Source organism: Periplaneta americana, chromosome 16 (genome assembly GCF_040183065.1).
Source record: "Periplaneta americana isolate PAMFEO1 chromosome 16, P.americana_PAMFEO1_priV1, whole genome shotgun sequence".
Taxonomy (NCBI): domain Eukaryota; kingdom Metazoa; phylum Arthropoda; class Insecta; order Blattodea; family Blattidae; genus Periplaneta; species Periplaneta americana.
Window position 1 is genome coordinate 69,390,680 of NC_091132.1, and position 26,740 is coordinate 69,417,419.

Sequence of the window (26,740 nt, forward strand, 5' to 3'; positions counted from 1 at the left end):
TTCTGTGATGGACAAGTACAAGACCAAAGTAACAGGTGTGAAGTGCAACATTTCGCAATCACTCATAAACCTTAGAACAAGGATTATAAAAATGAGGCATGTTCCCATAATGTTTGTAATCATAAAGTGTGTAACAACGTTTATCTGTGATGAGATATGAGGCATCTAAATGTCGACAGAGACCACATACAACATCATGAAGATGCAAATGTCATATACATACTTCACCTCATGTCATGATAATGTGGTGTGAGAAAACAGTAACTTGCTGCAAGGAAATAATGTGCATAATGGACTCAATAAACATATATTATGTCCCATTATTTATTAGAATTTTCCGATTAAGTTTCAGACGTGGAGCTCACCCCGTGATCAATCATGTGTTTTTAACAATGCTGTATCAATCGTGCGTGATGACAATTATTGATAGCAAGAAGGTATTTTGACGAGATGATACCTTACAGTTCAGGAAAGCCTTGGAAAAAAATACAATCACGTATTTAGCTCAAGTCAAATCTGTACCCATGCTTTTGACGATTTAAATGTTAGGCATACTAGTATTATCACCGGGTTTAAAGTTTTAACTTGTTGTTACTCGCATCGACTCTATAAGTGAGCTCATAGATGTTGCTAGTGTCAAGCATTATAGACTACTTAGTTCGTCAGAGACTATCCAGAGTGCATCACAGGCAGTGAGTCCACAATGCACTCGCAATGATGGAGAGAATAAAATTGTTTGGATGTGAAAGGGGAACTGAAGTATCAGGAGAAAATTGCTGTGACCATGGGCTGACTCAACACAAGTTATAAATTCAGGGTAGAGCAGGATTTGAACCCGGGCCCCCTGGTTTATAAGTCCAGTGCTCTACAACTGAGCCACCGTGGCAGTTTCAGCAAACATGCCATGAAAATTTGATATATGATTAAACTTTGGTCGAAGTTCGGAAACTAGCCTTGATTTCTCGTCTAAACATTCAGTTAATGCTATCTGCTATTGAGTGCAGAGTTAGGACCCAAACTCAGTGAATGACTGAAGTATACCACAACCAACATCACCTGGAAGTTCTGCCCTTGGCAACTGCGCTTCATCTTTCTGAATCTCTTCATCACATGAATTGTCTTCAGAATCGCGTTCACTATTATTTTCTGGTGAAGCAGCATTCTCCTGCACCTCTTCTTGCTGCTGCTGCTGTTGTTGCTGTTGCTGCTGCTGTTGTTGTAAAAGGAACTGATTCTGAAGGATGCTTCCCACCACTGGAATTAATGCCATCAGTTGGCATCCAACCTTCCTGTCAAATTCAAGGCGCTGTTTCTCTATCTCCAGATGTTCCCGCTCAACATCTAACAGTTGCTGCAATAGATTTGCGACCTCGTGTTGGTCATGTGACCGTCTTGTGTCCGGGCTGTTGGGAAGAGAGTCTCTCCCGCTGTGGGGACCTTGTATTCTTTGTCGTTTTGGTTCCTCCATACCAGGACTTGGCTCCTCATCTTCACAATATTTATTTTTCTGCAAGGTGGCTGAGCTGCTAACCCTACTTGAAGATGAAGGACCTGCGATTATTGCAGTTGATGACGTGATGGTCACCCCTTGCATAGGTGATGAAGCTATATAGTTTCCAACAGTGTCACCATCGTCATCACATCCTGAACTGGAAAAATAAAGTGAATATAAGTTGCTGTTATGAAAGCAAATTTTTATATAAGAAATTTTTCTGAGTTTAAATTGCCTTAAACATTGTACATACAAATTTAATAGTATTCAGATCTAAATAAGAGTTGCGTTATAATCATAATCATTCTTTATGAAGTAAGTATTTGTTGCCTATATTTGTTCAATATTAACGTGAATAAATTCTTTAAAATATCAAAATATAAAACAAAACAGGTAGTAGTAATAATAATAATAATAATAATAATAATAATAATAATAATAATAATAATAATAATAATGGTTTACTTAACCTGTCACAGTTAAGGCCATACGGCCTTCTCTAACACTCAACCAGGAGTAAAACTGCATTACAAAAAACACTACAAATTTACAAAGTAAAGTACACTACAATTTTACACACAAAACTGAAGAAGATAATCATAATATAATGTAAACACCAAGTCCGTAGAAATCAGACATAATATATAACATATAGAAAGAAAGGAAAATGCATAATAAAAATGTGAACAGTAATTAGATCAAAATAAATGAGATATCATACAAAGTATAAAAATGTAAGCCAATAATAATATTGATAATAATAATAATAATAGTAATAATAATAATAATAATAATAATAATAATAATAATAATAATAATAATAATAATAATAATAATAGTAGTTAGTAGTAATAAAATAGTGAAATACAAAGCATACAATTATTTTTTAGTACACACAATAAGGAAAATTATGATTATATATAGCTCAAGTTATCACATTATAAATATACCATTATCGGGAAATATGAAAACAAAAAAATAAAATAGGTTTAACATCACTAACAAAAAACATGTGAATACGTGGAAACATGCAATACAACAAAAAGATAAAGTAGGTTAAATATCACTAGAATATACAAAAAAAATGTGAATACGTGGAAACATGCAATACAACAAAAAGATAAAGTAGGTTAAATATCACTAGAATATAAAAAAAAAAAAAATGTGAATACGTGGAAACATGCAATACAACACTTGTCACAACGTTTCTGCAGTGCAAAGATTTACATAATTGATAAAACATGTGATGCACGGAAATATCATATATATGATAAAACGATTTTTTCAGACACTTTGAATATTAAAATGCTTTCATCTCAAATATAAAATTTTGCGCATTCATAATTTTGGCAATAGACCGAAGACGTAAGCCCACAATTAACGGCAAAATTCCTTAATCCACATAATTGTTTTTCAAGTGTAGCTTACATGTAATTTTAATGCAGTTGTAAATCCATGTAATACACGCTACCGTAAAAATAAAAAGAGTTATGTTACTTACATCCAATAAATTTTGAAACTAGAAACAATAAGAAAAAAAAAAGAAGAGACCCTTAATGATTTTCATTAAGAACCAGAAAGTTCAACTTCGACTGAAGAAGAATACACTGGTGAAAAGGAAAATGGGAGTAAAGAGGAAGAAAGGAAATAAATTACAAACAGAAGATAAGAAAACTAATGATGGTCAGGCCAGTCTTACAAGCTGTGACCCCGGCACAAGAAAACAAAAATAAGAGAGAATAATGCAACAAATGTTAATGCAGTTTCAGAGACATGAACACACTGATCCAAAAGAGCACACATCTGAAGGCAATAAATACTGTATTATAGAAATATAGAAGAAGTAAGAAAGAAAAAAAGAAAGAAAGAAGACATGGAAAAGAGAAGAAAATAAGAAATTACGCATGAAAGGAGAGAAAGTTTCGAATAAACCTGGGGCAAAAAATTGAACAGACCGTATCACGAAGTGCATGGCACATGGGCTGCATGTACTTCAAATACATGTAAAAATTCCCCCTTGAGGGCCTGTCAAGAGATTTCTGAAGATGACAGACCCCATATTTTTAAGAAACCATGGAAAGACATGAGTTGGGAACAAAGAAAGGTTTATGTAGAAAATCATGTAACAATGGAAAAAACAAAATGAAAATAGACACCAAATCCTGACTCACATAAAAATTCTTTTCCCTAGAGATCCTTGTATTCCACTAGAGATACTTATATTTCCCTACCTATACTTGTATTCCCCTACAGTAGTTAGTCCTACTCTTCTATTTCTCTAGTTATACTTGTATTGAGTGTAGGTAAGAAGTAAGAAAATGTTTCTTTCTACTCTAAGTCTGGGAGAATTCCAGGTCACAAATTGAGTTAATAAAGTGTGGTTGAAATGAATACATCAAAGGAAATTTTGAATGGAAGAGAAACTCAAAGGCCAACCAAGGAAGGGATAGAATTTTTTTAATGTTGTTTTCTTTTTTTTTTCAAGATTTACCTAAACTTTCATCACACTATTGTAGGAGTAACAGAAGTAAATTATATTAAGATCAGACAGTAGCTTATATAACTCAACAGTACAAAATAATGCTGAAGAGTGTGTTAAAAAGAAACAAAGTTAAATCCAGGAGAACATTTGATGAAATTTTTGACAAACATAATTCTAGTTTTTATCAGCTGAAGAAAGATAAACCTGACATACGAGTATACAAAATTTGAAGTAGGCCTACATAAATTCTTATACATTCAGAAATTTAAAATAAATATTATAGTCCAGACACATGGTCTGAAGACATTAATTCGTCAATTTAAGCAGAGAAACTTGATCATAAACAAATGAAGAAAAATCTTTTGAATTCAATATTTTCTAACGTTAATAGAAAAAAGGAATTCAGCCAAGTTTGGGGGGGATTTTTAATTTCATAAAGTAGTTTATTTAAAATATTAGTTTTGGAAATTAATTAAAAAAGATTGCTAAATCAACTGATGCTCCAGCATGTACGATACCTCTTGCTAACGGTGGGTATATTGTTCAACCTGTCCCTGCACCTCTTTCTACTATAATGCTTGCTAGTAGTAAAGTTAATGAGGGTGGTAATAATCGAAATCTCAGTGCCCCCCCATGTCCCACCATAACTCCGCCTAGGCCTATGTGAAGCTGTGTTGGAAAGAGTGGGTGAAGAAACAATGATGCTGAAACATCAGGAAGAGGAAAAGGAATTGGCTGAGTCACTGGTTGAGAAGGATGCACTGGAAGAAATGGTGAACAGGAGAAGAGTTCGGGGCAGAAGAAGATATCAGATGATAGACGACATTAAGATATATGGATCATATGCAGACAAAGAGGAAGGCAGAAAATAGGGAAGACTGGAGAATGCTGGGTTTGCAGTGAAAGACCTGCCCTTGGGAGAACACTATGAATGAATGAATCTTTTAACTATTGATAATGGTTAAGTTGACATGGAGTTTTGTAAGATTTTACTTCCCTTATTAGCAGAATGGTCAGCAGCTTCATTGCCAGATAATCCACACTGTGCAGGTACCCCACTGAAAAACTATACGAGGAAAGTGGACATGTAGCACCAGCATCTGCTCCATTTTGGTTGGACAGTAGGGATCCATCAGTGAAAATACGAAGCCATTCTTTGTTAGAGAATATACTATGAATAGTTCCAGTTCAAGCAATTTTAGGACTTCTTTTAGAATGATACTTCTCTTCGTATCTTCAACCAGGTCCAGATAACACTCAATTTCTATTACTCGTACTTACAGGGTTAGTTTCATGAATTAGATTTTCCTTACTTGTTGGGAGATTTATCTTTCTTAATTTCATGTACTTTAGAGAGAAAGCTCTCCTGGGATTTAAAGTTACCTGATGTAACGGTATGTTTGGATGGTTTATATTGTAATTCGGCAGAATGTAAATTTGGGTATGTTGTATGTTTACAAAGCAACTTCCGGTGTAGCAGTTTTTGACTATTTCTGTGCGCATGCATCAATCGCCTTCGGCCCCCACCTGGACGGTGGAGGCGGAGGGGGATCGTTGTGTGCAGGACGATCGGAACGCAAGGCCAATTGGAGATCTGCCCTGATATGGGTGGTTAAGACGAGAGGATCAATTGATCTGGAGAGATCAACTGGGTTTGGGTTGACTTTGGTATGTAATAAGGTTACTCCGGAAGTCTGGAGGTTGTTACTGTGGCATGGGTTATGTTGGGTTGAGAGAGTTTTAATGGATATGTAAAAAGGGTGTTGTTGGATGAGATAAAGAAAGTCTTAATGACCTGATTTTAAAGAGATTAGTAACTGTTCAAATCCAAGATATTCTTGTTGCTTTGGTTTGAAAGTTTGTTGTTAATTCTGTTTCAACAGAAAGGAAATAATAAAAGGAGACATAATAAATTTTGGAATTTTTCTGAACTTATTAAAGATTCGAATCAAAACACTGATCCCACTTTACTATGAAGTTTCTTAGCTTCCAATTGCTAAATGGAATATACCGATCAATTTTTCGTATGGAATAGCATCCCTTTCTAATTCAAATTGAATAGGACACTGAAGAACTATTAGTTACATTGCAGGTACTGAAGTAGATTTGACAGCCCCTGTAATTAATAGAAGACTTCGATTTTCTAATTATTTCATCTTTTTAAGATTTACTGTTATTAAAACTTCACCTCCATATGTAATTATTGATTTTATATACACATTAGGTAGTAGCAAGAGTATTTCTTGAAGAGGGGCTATGGTCAGTGTGGCCCTTCAAACAATTTGAGGGTTGCGTGTAGATAATACAATTGCCATACAATATAATACAATACAATATAAAAATATAGTGTCTATGTTAAAACAGTTATTTTTTTGCTACATCACTCCCCAACATAAGTTGCAAATTCATGGTAGAGAGGGGTTTGAACCCAGGCCCCTGGCTCATAATCCGAACACTCTAGCACTGAGCCAATGTGGTAGTTGGCACATGAACATTTTACGTTAAAAATATGTTACTATTGTCAGAATAAAATAAGTTAGTAACTCAAGAAATGTTTTGGATAAGTAGTAATTTTTACTGCATGTGATTTATTATTAGTGCATATATTTAGTAATTTTAAGTGCAGACTTCTGCAGCCTAGTAATTACATCGCGCACTTCTATGAGTGGGGAAACAGTCAGGAATTTTAAACATTACATAAAAAAGACATATTATGAAGATTTACTAATGCTATGGTTATAACTTAGATGCACCACAGTCTATCGATCTTTTCTATTTTCTGCTTTCCTCTTAGTCTCCGCATATGATCCATATAGGTTATCATAATGTCGTCTATCATCTGATACCTTCTTCTGTCCCCAAATACATACCTAACTTATTACTTTTTCCTCGGAAAATTGTCCAGAACATTCGCATTGAAAAATACATTGAAACTGGTTTTGGATTAAATTTAGTGGCACCAATTGTGGCTACATGTGGGGTGACAGTAGACATCACAGTCCTCACGACTCCTATCACTTAGCTATTTCCTCATCTAACCCACTCATCACAGTCCTCGGTCTTTCACATTATCCTCGCATATAGCCTAATCCACTCTAACTTTGTGACATTCCTCAGCGTCCTAGCTTTTAACTCGCAATATTTACGAAAATATAGTAAATCCACGGTGTAGTTAAAGTAAATAATTACGCTGAGTGAGAAACTGTGGTTCAGTGACTAACAAATAACATTAGATTATTTAATAACATCTGACATTAATTAATATCAATCTTGGAACTTAATTCTGATAAAATTAATAACAATATGAAAGTTACAATACCTGCGACTATCATTACTGTACTTAGAATTTATAATGTCTTCCATATCCACAATCTCCTTCTTTATTTCTCTTCTTGGATAACCATCCATACCAATGTTATACCGATGATGACTGGACATATTATCACCAAGAATCGCATCCATGGCTTTAAAATGGTGCCAATCAGGATCAGTTATCAAACCTGTGCTAAGAGTCTTCTTTATTCTGTGATAAATACACTTTAAATTTCTTATTCTTGTAGTTATTTCTTCTGGTGTTCTGTAAAAACCGTATTGTTGCATCATGGAAGCAAGTTGAATCATAATTGGTGCTTTTCTGTGGCAGGCACTCATCTGCGTCTGAATGGAAGGACTACCCCATAATTGTATTAAAAGCTTTGTCTCGTCTTCCCGAAAGTTAGTTGTTCTTTTCTTTTGCATCGTCATTTTTGGTTCAATATTTACAGAGTCCGTCCCAAACACATTATGCATTAATAAATACCATATAAATACTGTTTTCTGCAACAATTCTTGCATTCCACTATAATATACATACAGAACACATGCATTTCTTCGAAACTTTAGTGTAGGAATGTTTCAAAACAATTGCAATTAAATTAACTTCACCAAGCATCCCGGCTTATATGCGTCAATTAGAGCCGCCATTATAGAATATACAGCTGATGAACAGTGTTGCCATACAGACGCAGCAAGCAATTTTACCCATGTCTACTCACTGAAATTTCTCTTTAATGACTCTCATTAAAGAGTTCCAACCAAAGAGCAGAGAAAAAGCTCATACAGAACGAGCTATACCAGAGCCATCTATATAGTAAGCCGGAGCCTTTTGTCGCCAACACTGTAATTAACTGGCAAACGGAGGCCTACGCACAGTGATTCATTTTCCCCGAATTCCTGGCCAAAACTCCAAAACTGAAACATATAGAGGGGAGGGGGGTTGTTTGTTGTCTTAAGTTGAAGAGGAAGGACAGGGCATGTAAACATAGTATATCTTATCTGCCATCTCCAGTCCTGTGCTTGTAAACACATGGTCGAAAATGCACCTCTCTTGGACAATGCAATAATTTTATTGCTGAGTTTGCGCGGCTAAAGAAAGGTCGTTTTTGAAGTGTTATAAAATAAGTGATGTGTAAAACTGAAAGCTGAAGCATGGATTCGATTTCTGGAGATACAGTGTAATATTGTAACAATAGTCTGTACTGTAGTTGGAAACAAATTTTAGGGCGTACTATTGAAATTTCCTTGGTCAGACTAGACTCTGTATGGACTCGTACTGCACTTCTTTTCCAAGGTTACTTCTTCATCATGCAATCACCTCTGCAAACCTCCTTCCTGATCGCAGCCACAATTGCATATAAGGCAAGAAATTAAACGCTGACATTGGTGACCCAACACTTTTTACGAACAAAAGACTAAGAACTCTTTTACTGGAAGAGTATTCCTTTTCTTAGTGAAGATATTACAGTAATGCTTATTCACATTCTTTAATTGAAATTGAAATAGATCTTAACATGAAACTGGACTCAAGATTCATGAACGCACGAAAAATAACAATATTTAACTCCTCTAGGAAATTGCTAACATTACGTCTGAGCTAGTTTTAAAATTAGTGAATCAGTGAAGCAGAATTCTTGAGACGCCAAATCATAAAATTAGCGTTATGCGAAGGCATCTACGCAAGTTTTGAAATTAGCGGATCAGTATAGCACATTTATTGGAGAGCCATGCCATAAAGTTAGTGTTAATTATAGAAATAAGACGGCGGCATGCAAGCTTGAAATTTACAAATCACAGACCATGGTTTTCGATAAAACAACGAATGAACAAGCGTTTAAGCAAAGGATATGAGATGCCAGCCGCTACTTTTATCCATATATCAAAATCATAATGTTTTTCTAATAGCTAGCACCCTCCATTTAAAAGTCTTATTAAAGATTATTTAAACACAATTAATATATTTTCGAGCCTATATTCTTTTCCGGTACGGTAACAGCGAGTTTTTGTTTTAGACGGTACGGCGTACCGGCTCAACTAAAGCACTGACAATAGTTCAGTTGAGAAAATGATATTAGTATTTCCTCTTATTCGTAAAACACTGCCAACTGTGTACTGCACATAAAGCAATATATTAGGCCTCTAGGACGAGAAACGAACAATTATTATTTATCTGCTTCCGTATCGCATAATCTAATACACCTGTAAAATAAAAACAGGCAGGCCTAAAGTTTGTTTGAAAATATAGGGAAGAGTCGGGTAGTACTGTATCGGACATCGGGTAGTATCGGACAGTGCGTTTCTTTCATCTACCACCATATGGTAGTACCTGAATGACATGGTTACATTTCTCTATGCGACATCACAGAAACGTAACCATGTCAATCAGGTACTATCATCGTGTGGTAGATGAAAGAAACTCACTGTCCGATACTACCCGACTCTCCCCTAAGTAGGTCTACAACTCATTAGCTGCACAGCAGTAGACCTACTGTAATTTAAAATAAACTTATAACGCATGAATTACTCCGTCAGATAATCTTGAACATACACATGGACTTTTGGCCTAGTGTACGGAAAGAGATCTTACCCATTGATTCATAAATTAATAAGTCTTCTTTCTTAAATGTTGTCTTACAATTTTTAAAATGTAAACTCTTGTCGTGACTTTTACCTGCTTAGTGACATCTGCTTTTTATGTAGGCCATCAATGGTAGGTTAACAAGTTTAAAATGTGAATCTCTGGCAACTTATTTTCCAAAATATGATCCTATAATTGCGGAAAGATAGTAAAAATGTTTAATTGTTGGATCACATTGTTTTCCACACGATGTAACACAGGGCCCTTGGGGGTATGACACTGTTTCCTATCAACATCTGTGTAATCGCTGTTTCACTTGACCGGCATCATTTTATCATTTCAGATGATGGTATGACAAGACTCTCATTATTTTTTTTATTAAAAAATAGACTTTGTTCACTGCTGGTGTCATAAAGTGGTTCTCCACATTTATCACAAAATAGCCTACTTTCTTATTAATTTAAAAGGAAAATCAGCAATGTCTACAATCACATTTTTCAGAATATTCCTTCATTGAAAATGATGTGAGAATGAAGGGGCTGTCATTGTTGTCTCCAGTTGAAAGTTCAAAAATTCATATCGTTTCTGATTCTCAAAACACCGAGGATTATTATTATTATTATTATTATTATTATTATTATTTTTATTATTATTATTATTATTATTGTGCGTTCGGACATTAGAAAATACCATTGGGTATATAGGCATCATCTTAGCTGACATTCTCCCTCTTTGTAATATAGCTTGAATAAATTATTTATGTACAGCAATGGCAAAAAAACCGGACCGTCGGAATAATCAGTCTCCGAAATGAGCCTCTGCGCATGCCACGCCCGCATTCACAAGATAGCGAGTAATCTATTGAAATTGTTGTAGTTTCGACTGCTGACGTAGTCCATTTCGAAAGCCATTAGAAAATAAGCTGGTAAAATTCATGTTCTGGGAATAACAAGTTAATTAATTAGTAAAATATCGCTACAATCGAAAAGTATTGGGAATAAATTTGAATAAGGAACAAAAAAAAAAGTTTCCTTTCCAGGCAGGATTCGAACCACGAAAGTCTTTGTTACCAGTTTATCGTGCTGTCACTGTGAACATAGCTCTGAAATCAGCTACAAGGATCGGTCAGGTTTTTTTGCCACTACTATATTTCTAACGTAAATAAAATAACAAATAAATCTATTTAATTAATTTTGTCACTGCAAACACAAACAAACTAATACAAAAGTCCATTTACGAGCAATATAAAGCGTTTATAATTGAAACAATGCTTAGTTACAACTTTTACATTTAGAATATGTATTATATGTATTTCTCGTGTTAAATATTACTGTACCTGGTTAACATGTTTCGGTCTGTTATTGACCTTCTTCAGAACTGGTTGTTGCTGGTCTTGGCGCCTTGTGTTCTGTTTGCTGTGGGGGTGTGTTTGTGTAGTGTAATGTGGAGTCAAAAAGTAATATTTAACACGAGAAAGGCATATAAGAAATATTCCGAAGTGATATAGTTGTGTAATCAAGATGTATTTTAGATTTACTTCTGTTATTTTATATTATACGTTAGAAAATACGTAAATAAGTTATTTTAGTATAGTTAAGGGGATGCCCGTTAAGAAAACGTCAATAAACCCAATGCTATTTTCTAAACTCCGAACGCTCTACAGAAACAATCATTTATGCTTCCAAAACATGACGTCATGCGAACCTGCACAATAATGTTCAAATTTGTACAGTACACCAGCGCCAGCTGTGTAAATATATAACTACAACGTCTTCGTTCCGTGGTTAGAAAGTTCGCTTACACTATCAGAAAATTGGTGATCAGATATTTTTAGTGCCAGTGTACATACGTACACACAATACATACATACATACATACATACATGCATACATACATACATACACAATCCACGCACTTAAGCACACACATACAAACATAGACCTATATACAGTACAGTAACGTAATATATCGTAAGATACAAATCTTCAATCAATTGCGTATATTAAAAATAGGATGGATTTATGCGTTAAAGTAAAGATAATGGAAACTGTACAATGGATATTTCATCTTATTTTATTAGATTTAACATAAATAAGAGTAAACTCACTACGTTTCTTAAATCTTATTTATCACAGTTAATTCTTTCCAATAAATAACAACTTTAGTAAGAGTTCACAATAATTTGAAGATACGTACATATATCACTTTATTCTACGATTAATGATCATATGCTGTAACAATTCTCTTCATATAATGTCAAATACCTTAAAAAAATAAAACATTACTTACATACCTCTTTTGCAAAGCATTTTTACAAAAGAATATGCAATTGCAGGCCTATGATCACAAACTTTAAATGCATTAAATTTAATTTTTGTATTAATTAAATTAATCGCATTTCACATAGAATTTTACCTTTTATTCATCCCATTTATTAACATTTAATTTAAAAATAAATGTCACGTATATGTCGTAACTCATGAACAATTTGAGTTCTAAATTTACTGACACCATTTCATTAAAAAAAAGAGATATGGGTTGCTATGATGAGTGACGAGGGGCAGCTACATTTCAAAAGCATTATATCCATTCTAACTAAATTTCATAAAATTCGGCTCATATTCTGAACCTATATGGAACACATGCACACAGATGCATGTTTATTTAACATTTGTGTTCATTCTGCCAAACGTTGTACTGACCAATTGTCAACTATTTTTGATTTCGTAACATTAATATTACACTCCGTAAACCAAACTCATCTTGTCATTATGAACTGCAAAACTTGGTCCCTCACTCTAAGAGAGGAGTGGACAAAGTGGTATGGGGGATGGATAGAGGAAATAAATAAACTGGAGAAGGACTTCTTTATTTACTACCACCATCAAACAGAGTTTGATGTTCTAAATTTAGTCGGAAGGGGATGTAGTAAACATTATTCAGTTAAAAAGACAGAGGGTTTTTTAGAAAATCCAACAAGAATGCAGCATTGAAGAGGATAGCATCGGATATTGAAACTATATACTACCTATTCAAAATTAATTGCCCGTGTATTTCTGACGTTAGATAACATTTTATTCCTGAAATGTTTTTCCGCCATCGTATTGCTTAAAATACAGAATAAATGAAGTTAAAATACATACAGCAAAAGAAAGTGACAGAAACCACCAGGCATCAATCAACCTATCTAGAAATGTGACAGTGCGGCCTTCGGAATAGACGACTACCTCCAGGAACATCTCTACTTAACAGGATTAGCCAATACCAGTGTACAGATACCTATTGTGCAATAATGAGCTACTTCAACCCTAGACTGTATGAATCAACAACTGGACAGCACGACGCGTTATAATCTCGCGGTTAGAAGCCATTACCGTACCTTACCACGTAAATGAGTGACACTGGGACGCAAAATGAGTGACTACTCAAGGTAATATAAGAATTTATAATACATATATTTAATTCAGTACTACAGTTACCTGAGGGTTTGTCAGGATCATTAATGGGATCGGTGATATATATACCCAGCAGCTACTAGAGTCCGCCTGAGCCATCTACATCGGGAAATTGGTTGGCAGCTTATCTGATAGAAAACCAGGTTTCTACCGCTAAATGAGGATGTATTGTATAGCTCGCGTAAGGAACGATTACCGAAAAGCAATGGTGACGTTAGTATTTGTTTTGACGTGTATGTAGGCACGCCGAGGGAGCGAGAGTTGCGGGGCGATAGAAGTACTGCATCTTCCAAGAAGATTAACAGATGGGGACATCGCCTGTGGAAATAAAGTGTAGCAAGATAACAATGTGAAGCGAATTAAACGTGAAACATATGTTTACTAATAAAATATTGATAACCTGCGAGGGGAACGCTCCATTACTATATATTATAATAAAATAAATGCCCTTGGAGCAACACATATATTCACATGCAGTGGAACTGAATAAAACAGTAATGTATCACAACGCAAGAGTGATTCTTTCGATGTCGTTTTTCTTCTGAACGTACTCTTGAACATCATTCAAGTTATCTCGTGATCTTTCCTGTCGCCCGCTCTTCTTCCTTATCGCACTGTTTCGTTCGCAGTCCTGCCGTCGGTATTCCCTGCTTGCGAGACCTATATCTAGAGTTAAATAAAGTAAAGCTTAGGTACTGGGTCATCCAATTACCTTCTGACCAGAGCTTCGGCGCGAACTGTCTCAGCTGATAAGCCAACGCCTACGGCCAGACAGGGAAGTGGGCGGGCGGGTTTAACTGGTTTTGACTTGCCTCTTACTTGACACAGTTAGTGTTGTTTGAACAGTGCAAACAACTACAGCGTACAGCCTACTAAGAATGAATAGCAAGTAATAGGCCTAATTATTCTATTCTACATCGGATGTTTATTTACGATTCCTATGTCAGTACAGAATCCGCTCGTGATGTTAGGAGATTATTTCAAAGGAAATTCCAGGTGATCGAGTTGCAAGACGTGATACGATTCATAAATTAATTTAATACATTTCAGGAAACTTTAAGTGTTCAAGATAAGAGGCGATGTACAATGCTCACAGAAGAAAGTTTTGATGATATTGGACAACGCCTGGAAAATTCCCCCTGTGAAATCTCTTAAGGAGATGCGATAAATGTGTGGAAAACGGAGGCAGGGAGTTCCAACACTTCTTGCGTGGCATGAGTAGGGTTACCATCCGTCCGGCAAAAGGAGGACATGTCCTCTTTTTTAATCATTTTATCCTGTCCGGCAGGCATTTAAAAAAAATTGAAATGTCCGGAATTTCGCATTTCAACTAGAATTAATATGAATATTGAATAATGTGCGATATTACGCGTAGAATATCTAAACAAATGATGAAAACTTATGAAAGAATTAACTGCTTTCAATGGTTGAAGCTGGAGCACATAACAACATAAAATATGATGACCTATTGACATGCATTGAATTCTTACACTAAAAACGTCACTATTCATTATTCTAAGCCATTTTATCAATTTTATTCTGCAATGTACAAAGATATACCAATCAAGTTAATTTTGACAAAGATTTAAGTTTAGATAAACAATGGTGCAAATTCTTCAATTCCAATAGTTTTGCGAGAACTGAAACTTTCTCAGAACTCTTAAAAATATATCAATTCTATTTATTTATCCCAAGTCACAATGGAAGTGCTGAGAGAGTGTTTTCCCTAATATCTGTTCAATGGACAAATGAACGAAATCGCATGCTAACGGAGACAGTCAGAGGCATCATCATTACATATTTGTTACAATATATAAGTTTGTCTGTTCGGGCTCTTGTGCACAAAGTGGGCTCCACCGATAAGTAGGGTACAGATGTAATACTGATCCAGCAACTAGTGAGGAAACTGACTAAGGTGAGCCATTGTTTTCATTTTTAATTTTGTTCACACAAATTTTTAAAAAGTCCTCCTTTTTTCAGAAATGTTCTCTTATTTTAGATTCCATGTCCTATAGAATTTCTTCTCATAGTAACCCTAGACATGAGTGAGTACATAACTTTTAAAGTGCATTAGAATTTATTAGGCAGTCACTTTGGTGAAGCACAGACTCATGTATTGTCCGGGAAGCGATAGCTTATCGGCTGGCACAATCCTTGTTGCAGCTATGATTAGACTATAATTGGACGACCCAGTAGCCTACATACTGTAGATATAACCCAACAACATTCGGTACTTATTCTGCTCACAGAAGATACTGTACCGTATGTTTTAGTTTCAATAAATTTGTTGCCATTCCTGCATAGTCGTATGTTTTACGAACTCCTGTCTCCCGTACTGAGTCAAAATATTTGCACTCGCGAAAATTTGCAGTCTTGCGCGGCGATATAGCTTGTGTTATTTAAGACATCGGCAATTTTGAACGACGTTCGTACTGGTTTGAAAATGAGAGGAAACAAAATCGCGGGGAAAAAAAAAAAAAAAAAAAAAGGCGGAGAGGAGAATATAATATCCCGTTCTTTGTTATACGTTTACTTAGTGCGAACAGTAAGGTTATGTTTAATTTCTTTTTGAAGATGAGACGATTGAGGCGGAAAATATTAATTTTTATATAGAACAGTTATTAGCGTTAGAGGCTATCAGAGTGCAGATCCTTACTGTCAGAGTTGAGGTATAATCACAGTCTAGTAATTATATTATTATTACCGGTACCACATTGCGTCGCGTCAAAACTATTCTGTCATTAACAGAGACTATTCGCACATTGATGCTATTGCAAAAGGATAGGTGATAAAATATCTCAAATAGACTATTATGCGAGAGCTTAAAAGAAGATGAGGGTTCTGAAGCGATGTGGCAGTCCTTGACAACAGGACGAACAATAGTTACACATCTGGTAAGGCACGGAAACTTCTACGTGCTCAGACTTAGATACACTTCTAACCGCCAGAATTTAAAGAGTTCCCCTCTTTCTCTTTTCTATGGTTCTAACTTACCATTAGGCGAGTACTCTTACCTACACCCCTGAACACATATAACAGATTGGCCATCTCCATGTTAAAAACGGTAACATGTAGAAGAGAACAACCACCAATGCAATGTGATTTCTGCCCAGTGCTCTGAATGTCAACGTGAAGAAATTCAAGCATGCGCGGGTAAACGGCGGGAGTAACTATGACTCTCTTGGCCTTTGGCCGTCTGAGTGCCTAACATTTGGATGGAGAGTCAGGTTGCTGTGGGACTTATCCATCGACCCCACTTCGCGCACCGTCTCCTCGCGGTCCTGCCGGTAACGCTTAGGACTGAGATCTGAAGGCGGCCAAAGATGCGCGCGAGGGCCACTACCGCCACGTGGTTCCCCGCGGTAACTCTCCCGAACATCTGGGAGAGGCTAAACGTGGTGGGGCAGGCCCTCATGGCCACTCTGGAATGGGGAAACCTAGGGGGCCGGCGTCTCCCCATAGAACGACATGGCATGTTACAGGACTCGGCCCGATTGGCAGGGTGAACATACGGGGCACCCGAACCCACCAACTATGACAGAAGAATCTTACATAACCCTCGGATCTGAGGATTTCCATGCTCCCTGTGCCTCAGAACTGACAGGGGAGACCAACGACGACCCGGAAATGATCAAGGAAATCGAGTACGGTTTTTGGATAGACGAACGGTTTCTCCTTATACGGCCAATACGTGGCCTCGGACTAGGTGGGCCTGTGTTAGGCGTGAGACACAATTCGTTACATTCCAGGCCATTAAATGCCACCTTCCTAAATGCCGTGGCAGGAAGGAGGTGGTAGGTTCTCACACCTGTGACGTGTGTAAGCGCGCATTCAATTCAAGACGAGGGCTTTCATTACACAAGAGATCTCGGCACCCGGATGTCCAGAATGCCGAGTTACTAGAACCGGAGCCGGCCAACGCCTTTAGGTGACAAAGCGACCCTCAATCTGGAACGCGGAGGAGCTAGCGATAGTCGATGAACTGGAAGAGAGATACCGGTACGATTCTCACATCAATATAAAGATTGCTGCAAGCTTGCCGTGCTAATTTTACCCCTAGGCTCAGTCACAGCCGATGATGGGAGCAGGGTAGGGGATGGATCCCCCCTCCCTGATTTTTCTGACTCAGCGCCACCAAATTTTAATTTTAATCTTGACTTAGGGGCAAGTAACCTCACTATTTTATCGCAATCTAGAACATCGTAGGTCGGTCGCGAGGCTGCAAAGAAGGGCTTTAACGTCACTAAGGAGGCAGAGCACCTCGTCGGTAACGAGAGATGCAAACCTGACCTTGCCCTAAAAGACGAGGCCAGGGTTCTCGTAGTCGATGTAACAGTCCTCTACGAGAACGCAGCGTCTCTAACCGACGCAAACAAAAATAAAGTCAGCAAATATCAGCCTCTGGCTGATTATCTACTTGGTGCTCAAAAGGCGTAAAGTGCCCAAAGAGGTGAAGATACGTAAAGCGCACAAAAAGGCTGTGTTCTACCGGTGGTGATTGGCTCACGGGAGGCCATCCCCAAAGAAACCAGAAATTCCCTAAGCTCTATAAGGATCGCCGGTAGGACCTTAGAGAAATATATCTCAATGACGGCGTTGGGATCAAGCCTGGCCATCGTTTATGCCCACATGGATCATACATAGTGCCTTCGGCGGTGCGCCCAACCAGGTAAAAATTGCCTGGGAAGACAGTTTCGAATCCCTTTATGGGCAAGAAGGCGCAGCGGCAGCCGTCTACATGGAAGGCTTTCTCCGTGTCGGGGGTTGGCTATGTACTTTTTTTGATCTAGGTGTTAGGTGGGCGACAGCCCTAACGTGAGGGAGGATGTCTTAAATGGCTCTAACAACCGAGCCACCCCGCCCAACATACGGTCCAGGGCGTACCTCCCTGTAATATGATGTCGAGTTAGACATTTCGATTAGCCAAATGCCTCGTCATCTAATTAGTGACGCGCATGAATGGATTAACGAGATTCCCATTGTCCCTATCTACTATTGATTGGTAACGACAGCTAGATGAAAGTACAGTTTTCCATGCAATTCAAATGGGAGTTATAATGTGACTTCTTCTGCAATCGCAAGATAGTAGCATGGTGAAATTTGATAAAAGTTGTTGCCTTCAAAGCCCATAAGGATGATCAATCTGTTATATGTGATCGTAGCCTACATGAGTGAACGCAGTCCATCCAAATTTCGCGATTACGTACAACAATGGTTAAACTGAACAGTCTGTTACAATGAATCTAAGGAAGGAGAGGGGAATTACAGTGGTTTGGAGTTGTCTCCATGTGGCTCAGGTGGGGGTGCACGGACTGACACATGAATAGTCGTTAGCTGTTGACGATGATCCTCTGCCACTCTCTCACGCGGGTCAAGGCGTCTTTGGCTGCAAGTCCCATCATCCCCTCATGAGAGGCCTCTGGTTCAAAGTTCAGAATGATACTGGACTCTTCCAGGCACGCGGCTACCTCTTTGAGCCTAGATCGAAGATCTCGATACGAGATGGTGCGTGCTTCGACACCTCGCGTCGTCAGGATCATTAGGGGTGCGTGTAGCTCGTACAAGAGGACGCCTGTAACAGGAGGGTGGAGCTGAAGACTTGTAAATACACGGTATGAGTGATTAGCGGGCAGCGCATTTTCGTTCCCGAACAAGTTAGGGAAGTTATCGGTTAGTACGTCCTGAAGGTTCAGTGTTTCTAAATGCTTACGTCAGGACGCTATGAAATGTATAGTTCTGTACATAATAATAATGAAGCATGACAACTGTAAGTGGAATTGCTACTAAATTGAAATGGTATGTCCAGCTATTTTTTAACCACACAAACGCACTAACACTTCGAAACTTGCGCTCTACAAAATATTAGTGCCACATATGAGAGAAAATATAATTAGACCGGTAATAATACTGAATTAGTATATAGAATATATATTGTAAAATATAATAGTAAATATGATACACATTAAGTGTATATACTCTATATACAATAAAATTAATTCAACAAAATCAGTTTCATTATGGTGAACAAAAACATATATTCAAAGATTATGAAATTAATATATTTTACCATAATTGCCAGTAAAAATTTGTTTAAGCTCAGAAAATGTTCTTCCTACGTCACATGACGTTACAGAGACATAATAATTATATAAATTAATAATTCATTTATCAAAGCCTATCTCGTTGCAGTGAACGAAAACACACTGTTATGAAATGCAAATATTTTATGAACGTCAAATAAAATTAGTTTAAAGTGAGAATGTTCTTTCTATTCACATGACGTTACAGGGACATATATATATAATACATTACATCATAGTTCTTTAATGACCTCATTTCAGCTATCTTATTGGAAGATACAGTACCTTTGATGTCACTCATTTGAGAATAGCCAGGGTTTTTATGGAGTACATTTTTATGTCTTTGTTTCACACTGTCAGGAATATTCAGAGAAGAGCCCACTTACAAAATTATTTAAAAAAAATGCAGATCAAAATTAAATACAATATAACATAGATTGATAAATTAAAATAATTTAAAATAATTTTAACACAAAAGTCTGAAAGAAAATGCAACTTATTCAGTATTAGAATCAGATCACAATGTAGTCGTAAGTTGTTGTTTTACATAAACAACATTGACGATGGGGCGCCTGTATTGTACTATGATTCATAGTCTATGTGTACCTGCTTATGCATTCACGTGACGTAACAGATGTATAAGAAGAAACTACTCGATCCGCTGTACGTTTGGGAACACAAATGCGCTGCCTGGTGATTAGTGATGATTACTATCAACTATCATTTTTCCAACTAATGTCTGACTTTCACAAAAAGTGTAAAATAGATGTATAGGTACCGTACCATAAACTAATTTACTTAAAATGAGAAGCGTTGAAATTGTGAGCCCAAATTTGTTTGGTTGGTATCTCATTGAAGATTTTACAACTAAATCATTGGCTCTTCTCAAACGGTAAAATATTCAGAGGTTTTAAACAGACATGTTCTCATTCTTCCCTGCTAGACGCCTTCAAAATCGTTATTATGGTGATTTATTACCAAGTGTTGAGAATGGAGCAATAGTGGAACTGAACGTAATGTGTTGCCTTTATTCATCCTTATTCATTAAAGAAGGACTCATTTATCTGTACTAAATGTATTAAATGCAGTCATTGGTTTTATTTCCTGATCCAATAGAAGGCATATACTAGATTTTTCCACCTAAAAATATATCGCCCTTAGCTAGTCTTCAACTTTTCGATATTTGGGTCCAAGGATTACTACGATAATCACTAGATTATCTACGACGAAAAATGCGAATAGATTATAAATAGTAGCTAAGCCTACTTAGACTACATCCTAAGCACTTCAGCGCCAATGAGCGCATTATACCTACTGTTTGTAAGACCTACTTCTGTAATTAAAATCTGATATAACATTAAATACCCTGAAACCTCAAGTGTTTGAGTATTTTACTGGATGAATAGATTGTAGAGAAACTGCAACGCGGTCAGCCAGCTCTCGGCCGAAACCCTCACAGAATCCGGTTACGCAGAACACATGTTATCGGTTATACGCATCGCAGTATCGGTAATACGACACACCATAAACTATTAATTTAAAATGTTATTAAATATGAGCAATTAGGGCATCATTTACTCGCCCAAATCAAGAAAAGAGAGCTCAAACTGTCTACTTTCTTCTTCCAAATATGTTTGGTATCTGCTTAAAAAGACGCATCATTCGTTGGAATTCTCTTTAAGAAATGGAGGCGATGTCTTCCCGAATGCTAGATATTATATTCAAACTCTTTCAGTGTAATTGGATTACTTTTTGTTTCTTAGTTAAGTTTATTATGCACGCTTTAACATCTGTGGTAATATCACGTGTTTAGGATCTGTGGGTATACCAGTAGGTCGTTTTCACTATTTCCGAGTTCCCGTTTCCGCTGTGTGCCGCAGGTGGCAATTTGGGAAAACATAGCCTCCGTTTCTCAATGACAACTGCAGCGAGTGACTTGTAACTTCTTAAACAGTTTTACCAGAAATTACTGAAACAAGAATAGAGACAGTTTCAACACCTCAATTTTAATTTGAATGAGTAAATAATATTTTGCCTGTTTATATTGAGTGATATTTTACAATAATTGGCCTACTTCATGATCTGTTGAGGTTTCTTTACAATCTAGTCACGCAGTAGGCCTATATTTCGTTTCAACAATATAAAATTTTACTGTCACAGTTACTGCGTTCTATAGAGTAGATGCCATAGTTCTTCTTCGAGAAGAACGCGTTTTTTTTTTTGCAATATGTGTTTCGGGAAGACGATTAGGTAAGCATATGAAATTTGTGCGGTAGAAATTTCATGACAAAATTCCAGAAACACCAGTTTCACGTCGTAATGCAGTTCGTGCACTTGCCCATAAATTCCGCGAAACAAATTTAAAAACCATAATGGAAATCCGATATACTATTATATTAAGTTAAACACAAGGTCCATCTATGCTTACCTGTTTGGAACAATTAACTGGAAGTTATTTGCACAAATTTTTTAAATCAATATTTAACGTTTTCGACTCGACAGAGTCATCTACAGAAGTTATGCCAATGAATACATAAATACATCTGTTTATACATGAGTGTAATCTAATATAATGTGAAATACTGTTAAAATTGAACAAAGTGCAAACATCTATTGTGAAGCAATACAATTGTGAAATTTAAATTTTTTTTAAATTTGAAACATCGATAAAATGCTTTTGTAGGATGCCGAAAGAAGTGGGAGACCACACACACTGATCGAGGATAACCTACTGGATATTTGTGACTATGATGGAGAGCCCGTCAAAATCATCACTTAAATTAGCACTACAGAGATAAAGCTGTTCGAAGAAAATAAAGTGTTTCTCACATAAAGTAATGATAATACAGGTACTGAATGCGACTGATTATGAAAGACGGTTAAGCTACTGCGAATGATAGCCTACCAAAATTTATTTCGATAGGATAGTGTTACTTTTTATATGGACGAAGCCCGGTTTCGCACCTTTCGGCTACATCTATTCACAGAACACACGATTATGGTCGTCGGATAATCGTCGAAATTCACACACATACCACACCACCACATGATCAGAAATTTGGAGTTTGGGTTTGCATTTCCAGGCGTCGAATTGTTGGCCCTATATTCTTTAGTAAAATAATGAACAATGGTGAACGTCATTGCTCTGACATACTATAAAATTTCATTGGCCAACTTGACAGATCTCTAAAACTGATTAAAATTATTTGAGAACGCATTATCTCTAACAATAATTATATGGTCCCACTGCTTCCCAAATACGTAGGTTACATATGGAGTATTTCACAATAAAAACAAGTGAAAGTGTTTGAAAGTAAAATGAAAAGTGTCCAGGACTGTATTGACATCATTTACAACAACTATTATAAGTGTTTACAGTGAGAGTGCACAGTAACTCTAAAACCCCATTCAAAAGACTATAGAACTCACCCCTGAGCCGAGAGTACCCAGGCTCCAGTATGTCCACGACCTTCAGCAGCTGACGGCAAATGTCGCGCTTGTGGCGCAGTTGCGCTTCCGTCATGTCGTTGATGAGGAATCCGGGCGCCTTGCCGTACAGCTGGCAAAGGGAGTGCAGCACACCCAAGAAGTGGTAGTGGTTGGGGTGCAGCACATTATGGTAGCGCGAAAGGAAAGCTTCCAGCGCCGGTATGTCACTGTCCTCCAGCGATTCCACCTCGTCTCCGATCCTGAAGACACAATAATGTGTCATGTTAATGCAGCACTACACACATAACACAATACTAACCAAAAAAGTGAAGTACAGTACAGTATTTACTTTCTTATTAGAGCCCCTCGCATATAAGACCCCCGCCCTGAACTTTAAAAGCAATATGTAAAATATATATCCCAGCAGATTTTCAGAGCGATCAGCTCAATAGGATTAGAAATTAATTTATTATCATTTATTCCTCTAATATCAACTAATAAAAATGTATACACAACGGAAGCAATAAAAACTAGAATTACTGCTGGAGCACTTGTTCATGCTAATTCAATTATTTGACCTTCCAATAAGAATCGGTTCATATTGTAGGTAACAATAAAGTGTAATACCATATTGAAGGAAAGTCCATAGTTTTCTCAAAAATGCTCTCCCCCCAAATGTTTAATACCCTCTTATTCCATAACTATTGTCAGCAGTATAATGATTTTTGTTCATATCGATAAAAAAATATTTATTCTTTTGGCGTATTGCAATAGCGTTGACGGTTTTCATGTAAATTTAATTTCAAAACCACTAATTTGAAGCCATTGAACGATGCGACCAGCTTGCAACATTGTAGCCAGAAACGGAGTTGGGAGGTAGTTTAATAAGGCAGGCAGACAGACCTGAGTTCGTTGACCTCTTATATCTGTATTACGAAAAGAAAGAGCAGTGTGTTAGCGGTGAAGTTGCCAGACTGCAGAAACTTCCAACTTTCTAATTAACCGTGCACTTAATCACAAAATGTAATTTAGGTTTTCTATTCATTTAAGTATACCCTATGGTCCCTTTCAATCTGTAGGATTATGTCACTTCCATTCTGTATATCCGTGTATTAGACCCATCCGACAATATATACAATACAAGGCTCTAGGTTCTGAATTCCCGCCTACGACTTTTGGACTGAAGTGTACATTATCAATCACAAATGCTCATGGAAAGATTGCAAGGTAAAACCCGTTTCTGAAACCATCCTCTGTCTCGTTGTCCCTTTACTTCTCCAATTGCCTCCGCGGTAACAAATAGGAACAACATCTCTCTTTATTTATCCTCAAACTACCTACCATACTCTGTCTCGTTTCTTCCATTCATTATCACAGCATAAAGAAACAAATTTCCTTTCTTCTTCTACTGATGGTATCGGTTTTCGCGTACCGTATTTACGAAGTCCGTCATTTAAAGAAAGAGGTCAGTCAGGTGTGAATATAAAAATGAGCAACAAGTGAGCGAGCTATTTTCTGATTGATTTCGCAGAGAAAATGTATTGACAGTTTTAAAGTATTTTCTGTATGTAGGCCTACTGTTACCTAACTTTAACACATATTTCCTTACTGATTTTTTTTTACACATGCGCATGTAATACCTCCCGTACTTTTTTGCATCAGAAAAGAGGGAATAAAGAGGCCTCACATGCGAGTAAATAGAATAGAATGTTTTATTTTCGCTGGCAGAGTTAAGGCCATAAGGCATTCTCTTCCAGCTTACATATACATATTTAAATAACGAATATTTACACTACACTTAAAAGATTCTCCAGCAATATTCTTCAGTTAAGTTTTAACGGCTAGTACATGTTTATTTAAATTTAAATAAGCCTATAACATAAAGTAGAAACTTAATTTATGAGCTAATTTAATTCAATCAATTATAATTAATTTGAGATAGCTAGTAAAATGATGAGTCTTAATTTAATGTAAGTTATAAGTAATATAAATACGGCAATAGATTAACTAAATGAATAACAATAATAATAATAATAATAATAATAATAATAATAATAGAGTAAATAACTACGTAAATAATTAATAAATGCATAAATAAATGAATTAGGAGATAAGTACCGGTAGTTATCATTTTTAGCCTAAGCAACTGCCAGCAAGAGGACCGCATAAAGTGAACAGTATCCCACTCTCGTTAAACATGAGGCATACAGTAATAGAACACATCTGGCTAGTACTTCAATTGACTGATTAATCGAGTTTTCTACTAATTACTGAATAAAATACGAATTAATCGATTACTCGGTATATTAATTTAATCGATCTTAAACTCATTAAATTAAAGCAGGGAGATGCACTATCACCTTTACTTTTTAACTTCGCTTTAGAATATGCTATTAGGAAAGTTCAGGATAACAGGCAGGATTTGGAATTGAAAGGGTTACATCAGATTCTTGTCTATGCGGATGACGTGAATATGTTAGGAAAAAATCCACAAACGATTAGGGAAAACACGGAAATTTTACTTGAAGAAAGTAAAGCGATCGGTTTGGAAGTAAATCCCGAAAAGACAAAGTATATGATTATGTCTCGTGACCAGAATATTGTACGAAATGGAAATATAAAAATTGGAGATTTATCCTTCGAAGGGGGTGGAAAAATTCAAATATCTTGGAGCAACAGTAACAAATATAAATGGCACTCGGGAGGAAATTAAACGCAGAATAAATATGGGAAATGCGTGTTATTATTCGGTTGAGAAGCTTTTATCATATAGTCTGCTGTCAAAAAATCTGAAAATTAGAATTTATAAAACAGTTATATTACCGGTTGTTCTGTATGGTTGTGAAACTTGGACTCTCACTCTGAGAGAGGAACATTGGTTAAGGGTGTTTGAGAATAAGGTGCTTAGGAAAATATTTGGGGCTAAGAGAGAAGAAGTTACAGGAGAATGGAGAAAATTACACAACGCAGAACTGCAAGCATTGTATTCGTCACCTGACATAATTAGGAACATTAAATCCAGACGTTTGCGATGGGCATGGCATGTAGCACGTATGGGCGAATCCAGGAATGCATATAGTGTGTTAGTTGGGAGACCGGAGGGAAAAAGGCCTTTGGGGAGGCCGAGATGTAGATGGGAGGATAATATTATAATGGATTTGAGGGAGGTGGGATATGATGATAGGGACTGGATTAATCTTGCACAGGATAGGGACCGATGGCGGGCTTATGTGAGGGCGGCAATGAACCTTCGGGTTCCTTAAAAGCCATTTGTAAGTAAGTAAACTCATTAAATTAATTAATTAATTAATAATTAATAACAGACAAATATAGAGACAAACACAGACAGACAAAGACAGACAGACAGATAAACAAACAAATATTTTGTTTCAAAAGTGTCTTTAAAATTTACACACTTGTCCATGAGGAGTGTGACGGACCGGGCTGGCACCGCGTAGCCCGGACAATTGGGACCCACGCAGCGCCACTCGGCTTCGCGGTCGAGGGGCGCCGTGGACAGCACAGTGCCTGCACACTGCGGACACTTGAGCGCACCCGCGTACGTGCCCAATTCTGTGGGATCGGAACAGCGCGCGCACGTGCAATCGAAGAACTTGCTCTCCTTTAGATGCTCCCGTCGCTTCAGAGTGCCCTGCACACCAGAAGTGAGTCAGAATTGGTTTCTGGTTTCAATGTTGAATGTAGAAGTTGTGGTTTTGCATTAATTTTTCTGGCCAACCACATAACTATCAGCTATCACCAGCATTTCCTACAATTTTGTGAATTAGTATGTACTCAAGATAAAAAACAACCGACATATGTAAAGTTTTACTGTGCTGCATATCTTTACGTAGAACTAAGTGAAAGTACGGTCACCTGTCGACAGGCGCAAAGCGTTACTATGCTACA

General features: G+C 36.9%; 2 protein-coding genes across 2 annotated transcripts in view; both read right to left on the reverse strand.

The window, feature by feature from the left end:
• Positions 1–863: 863 nt before the first annotated feature.
• Positions 864–7,939, reverse strand: LOC138716402 (uncharacterized). The gene is made up of 2 exons (XM_069849464.1): positions 7,294–7,939; positions 864–1,649 (listed from the first exon to the last, which is right to left on the reverse strand). Exons 1-2 carry the CDS (start codon positions 7,806–7,808, stop codon positions 1,007–1,009), a joined length of 1,158 nt encoding a protein of 385 aa, XP_069705565.1. The 5' UTR covers positions 7,809–7,939; the 3' UTR covers positions 864–1,006.
• Positions 7,940–11,924: 3,985 nt separating this feature from the next.
• Positions 11,925–26,740, reverse strand: part of LOC138716403 (SET domain-containing protein SmydA-8-like) — a 57,186-nt gene continuing 42,370 nt past the window's right edge. Inside the window, exons 6-8 of the mRNA XM_069849465.1 lie at positions 26,248–26,483; positions 22,832–23,091; positions 11,925–18,894 (exon numbers count right to left, since the gene is read on the reverse strand). Of these exons, the coding sequence (XP_069705566.1) occupies positions 18,653–18,894; positions 22,832–23,091; positions 26,248–26,483 (738 nt within the window). The 3' untranslated portion in view covers positions 11,925–18,652. The remainder of the gene's footprint in view (positions 18,895–22,831; positions 23,092–26,247; positions 26,484–26,740) is intronic.

Coding starts and splice junctions, on each gene's coding strand:
- LOC138716402 (XM_069849464.1), bottom strand. CDS start 7,808: ATGCAAGAATTGTTGCAGAAAACAGTATTTATATGGTATTTATTAATG. Junction 1,650..7,293: donor TACAGTAATGATAGTCGCAG/GTATTGTAACTT, acceptor TTATTTTTCCAG/TTCAGGATGTGATGACGATG.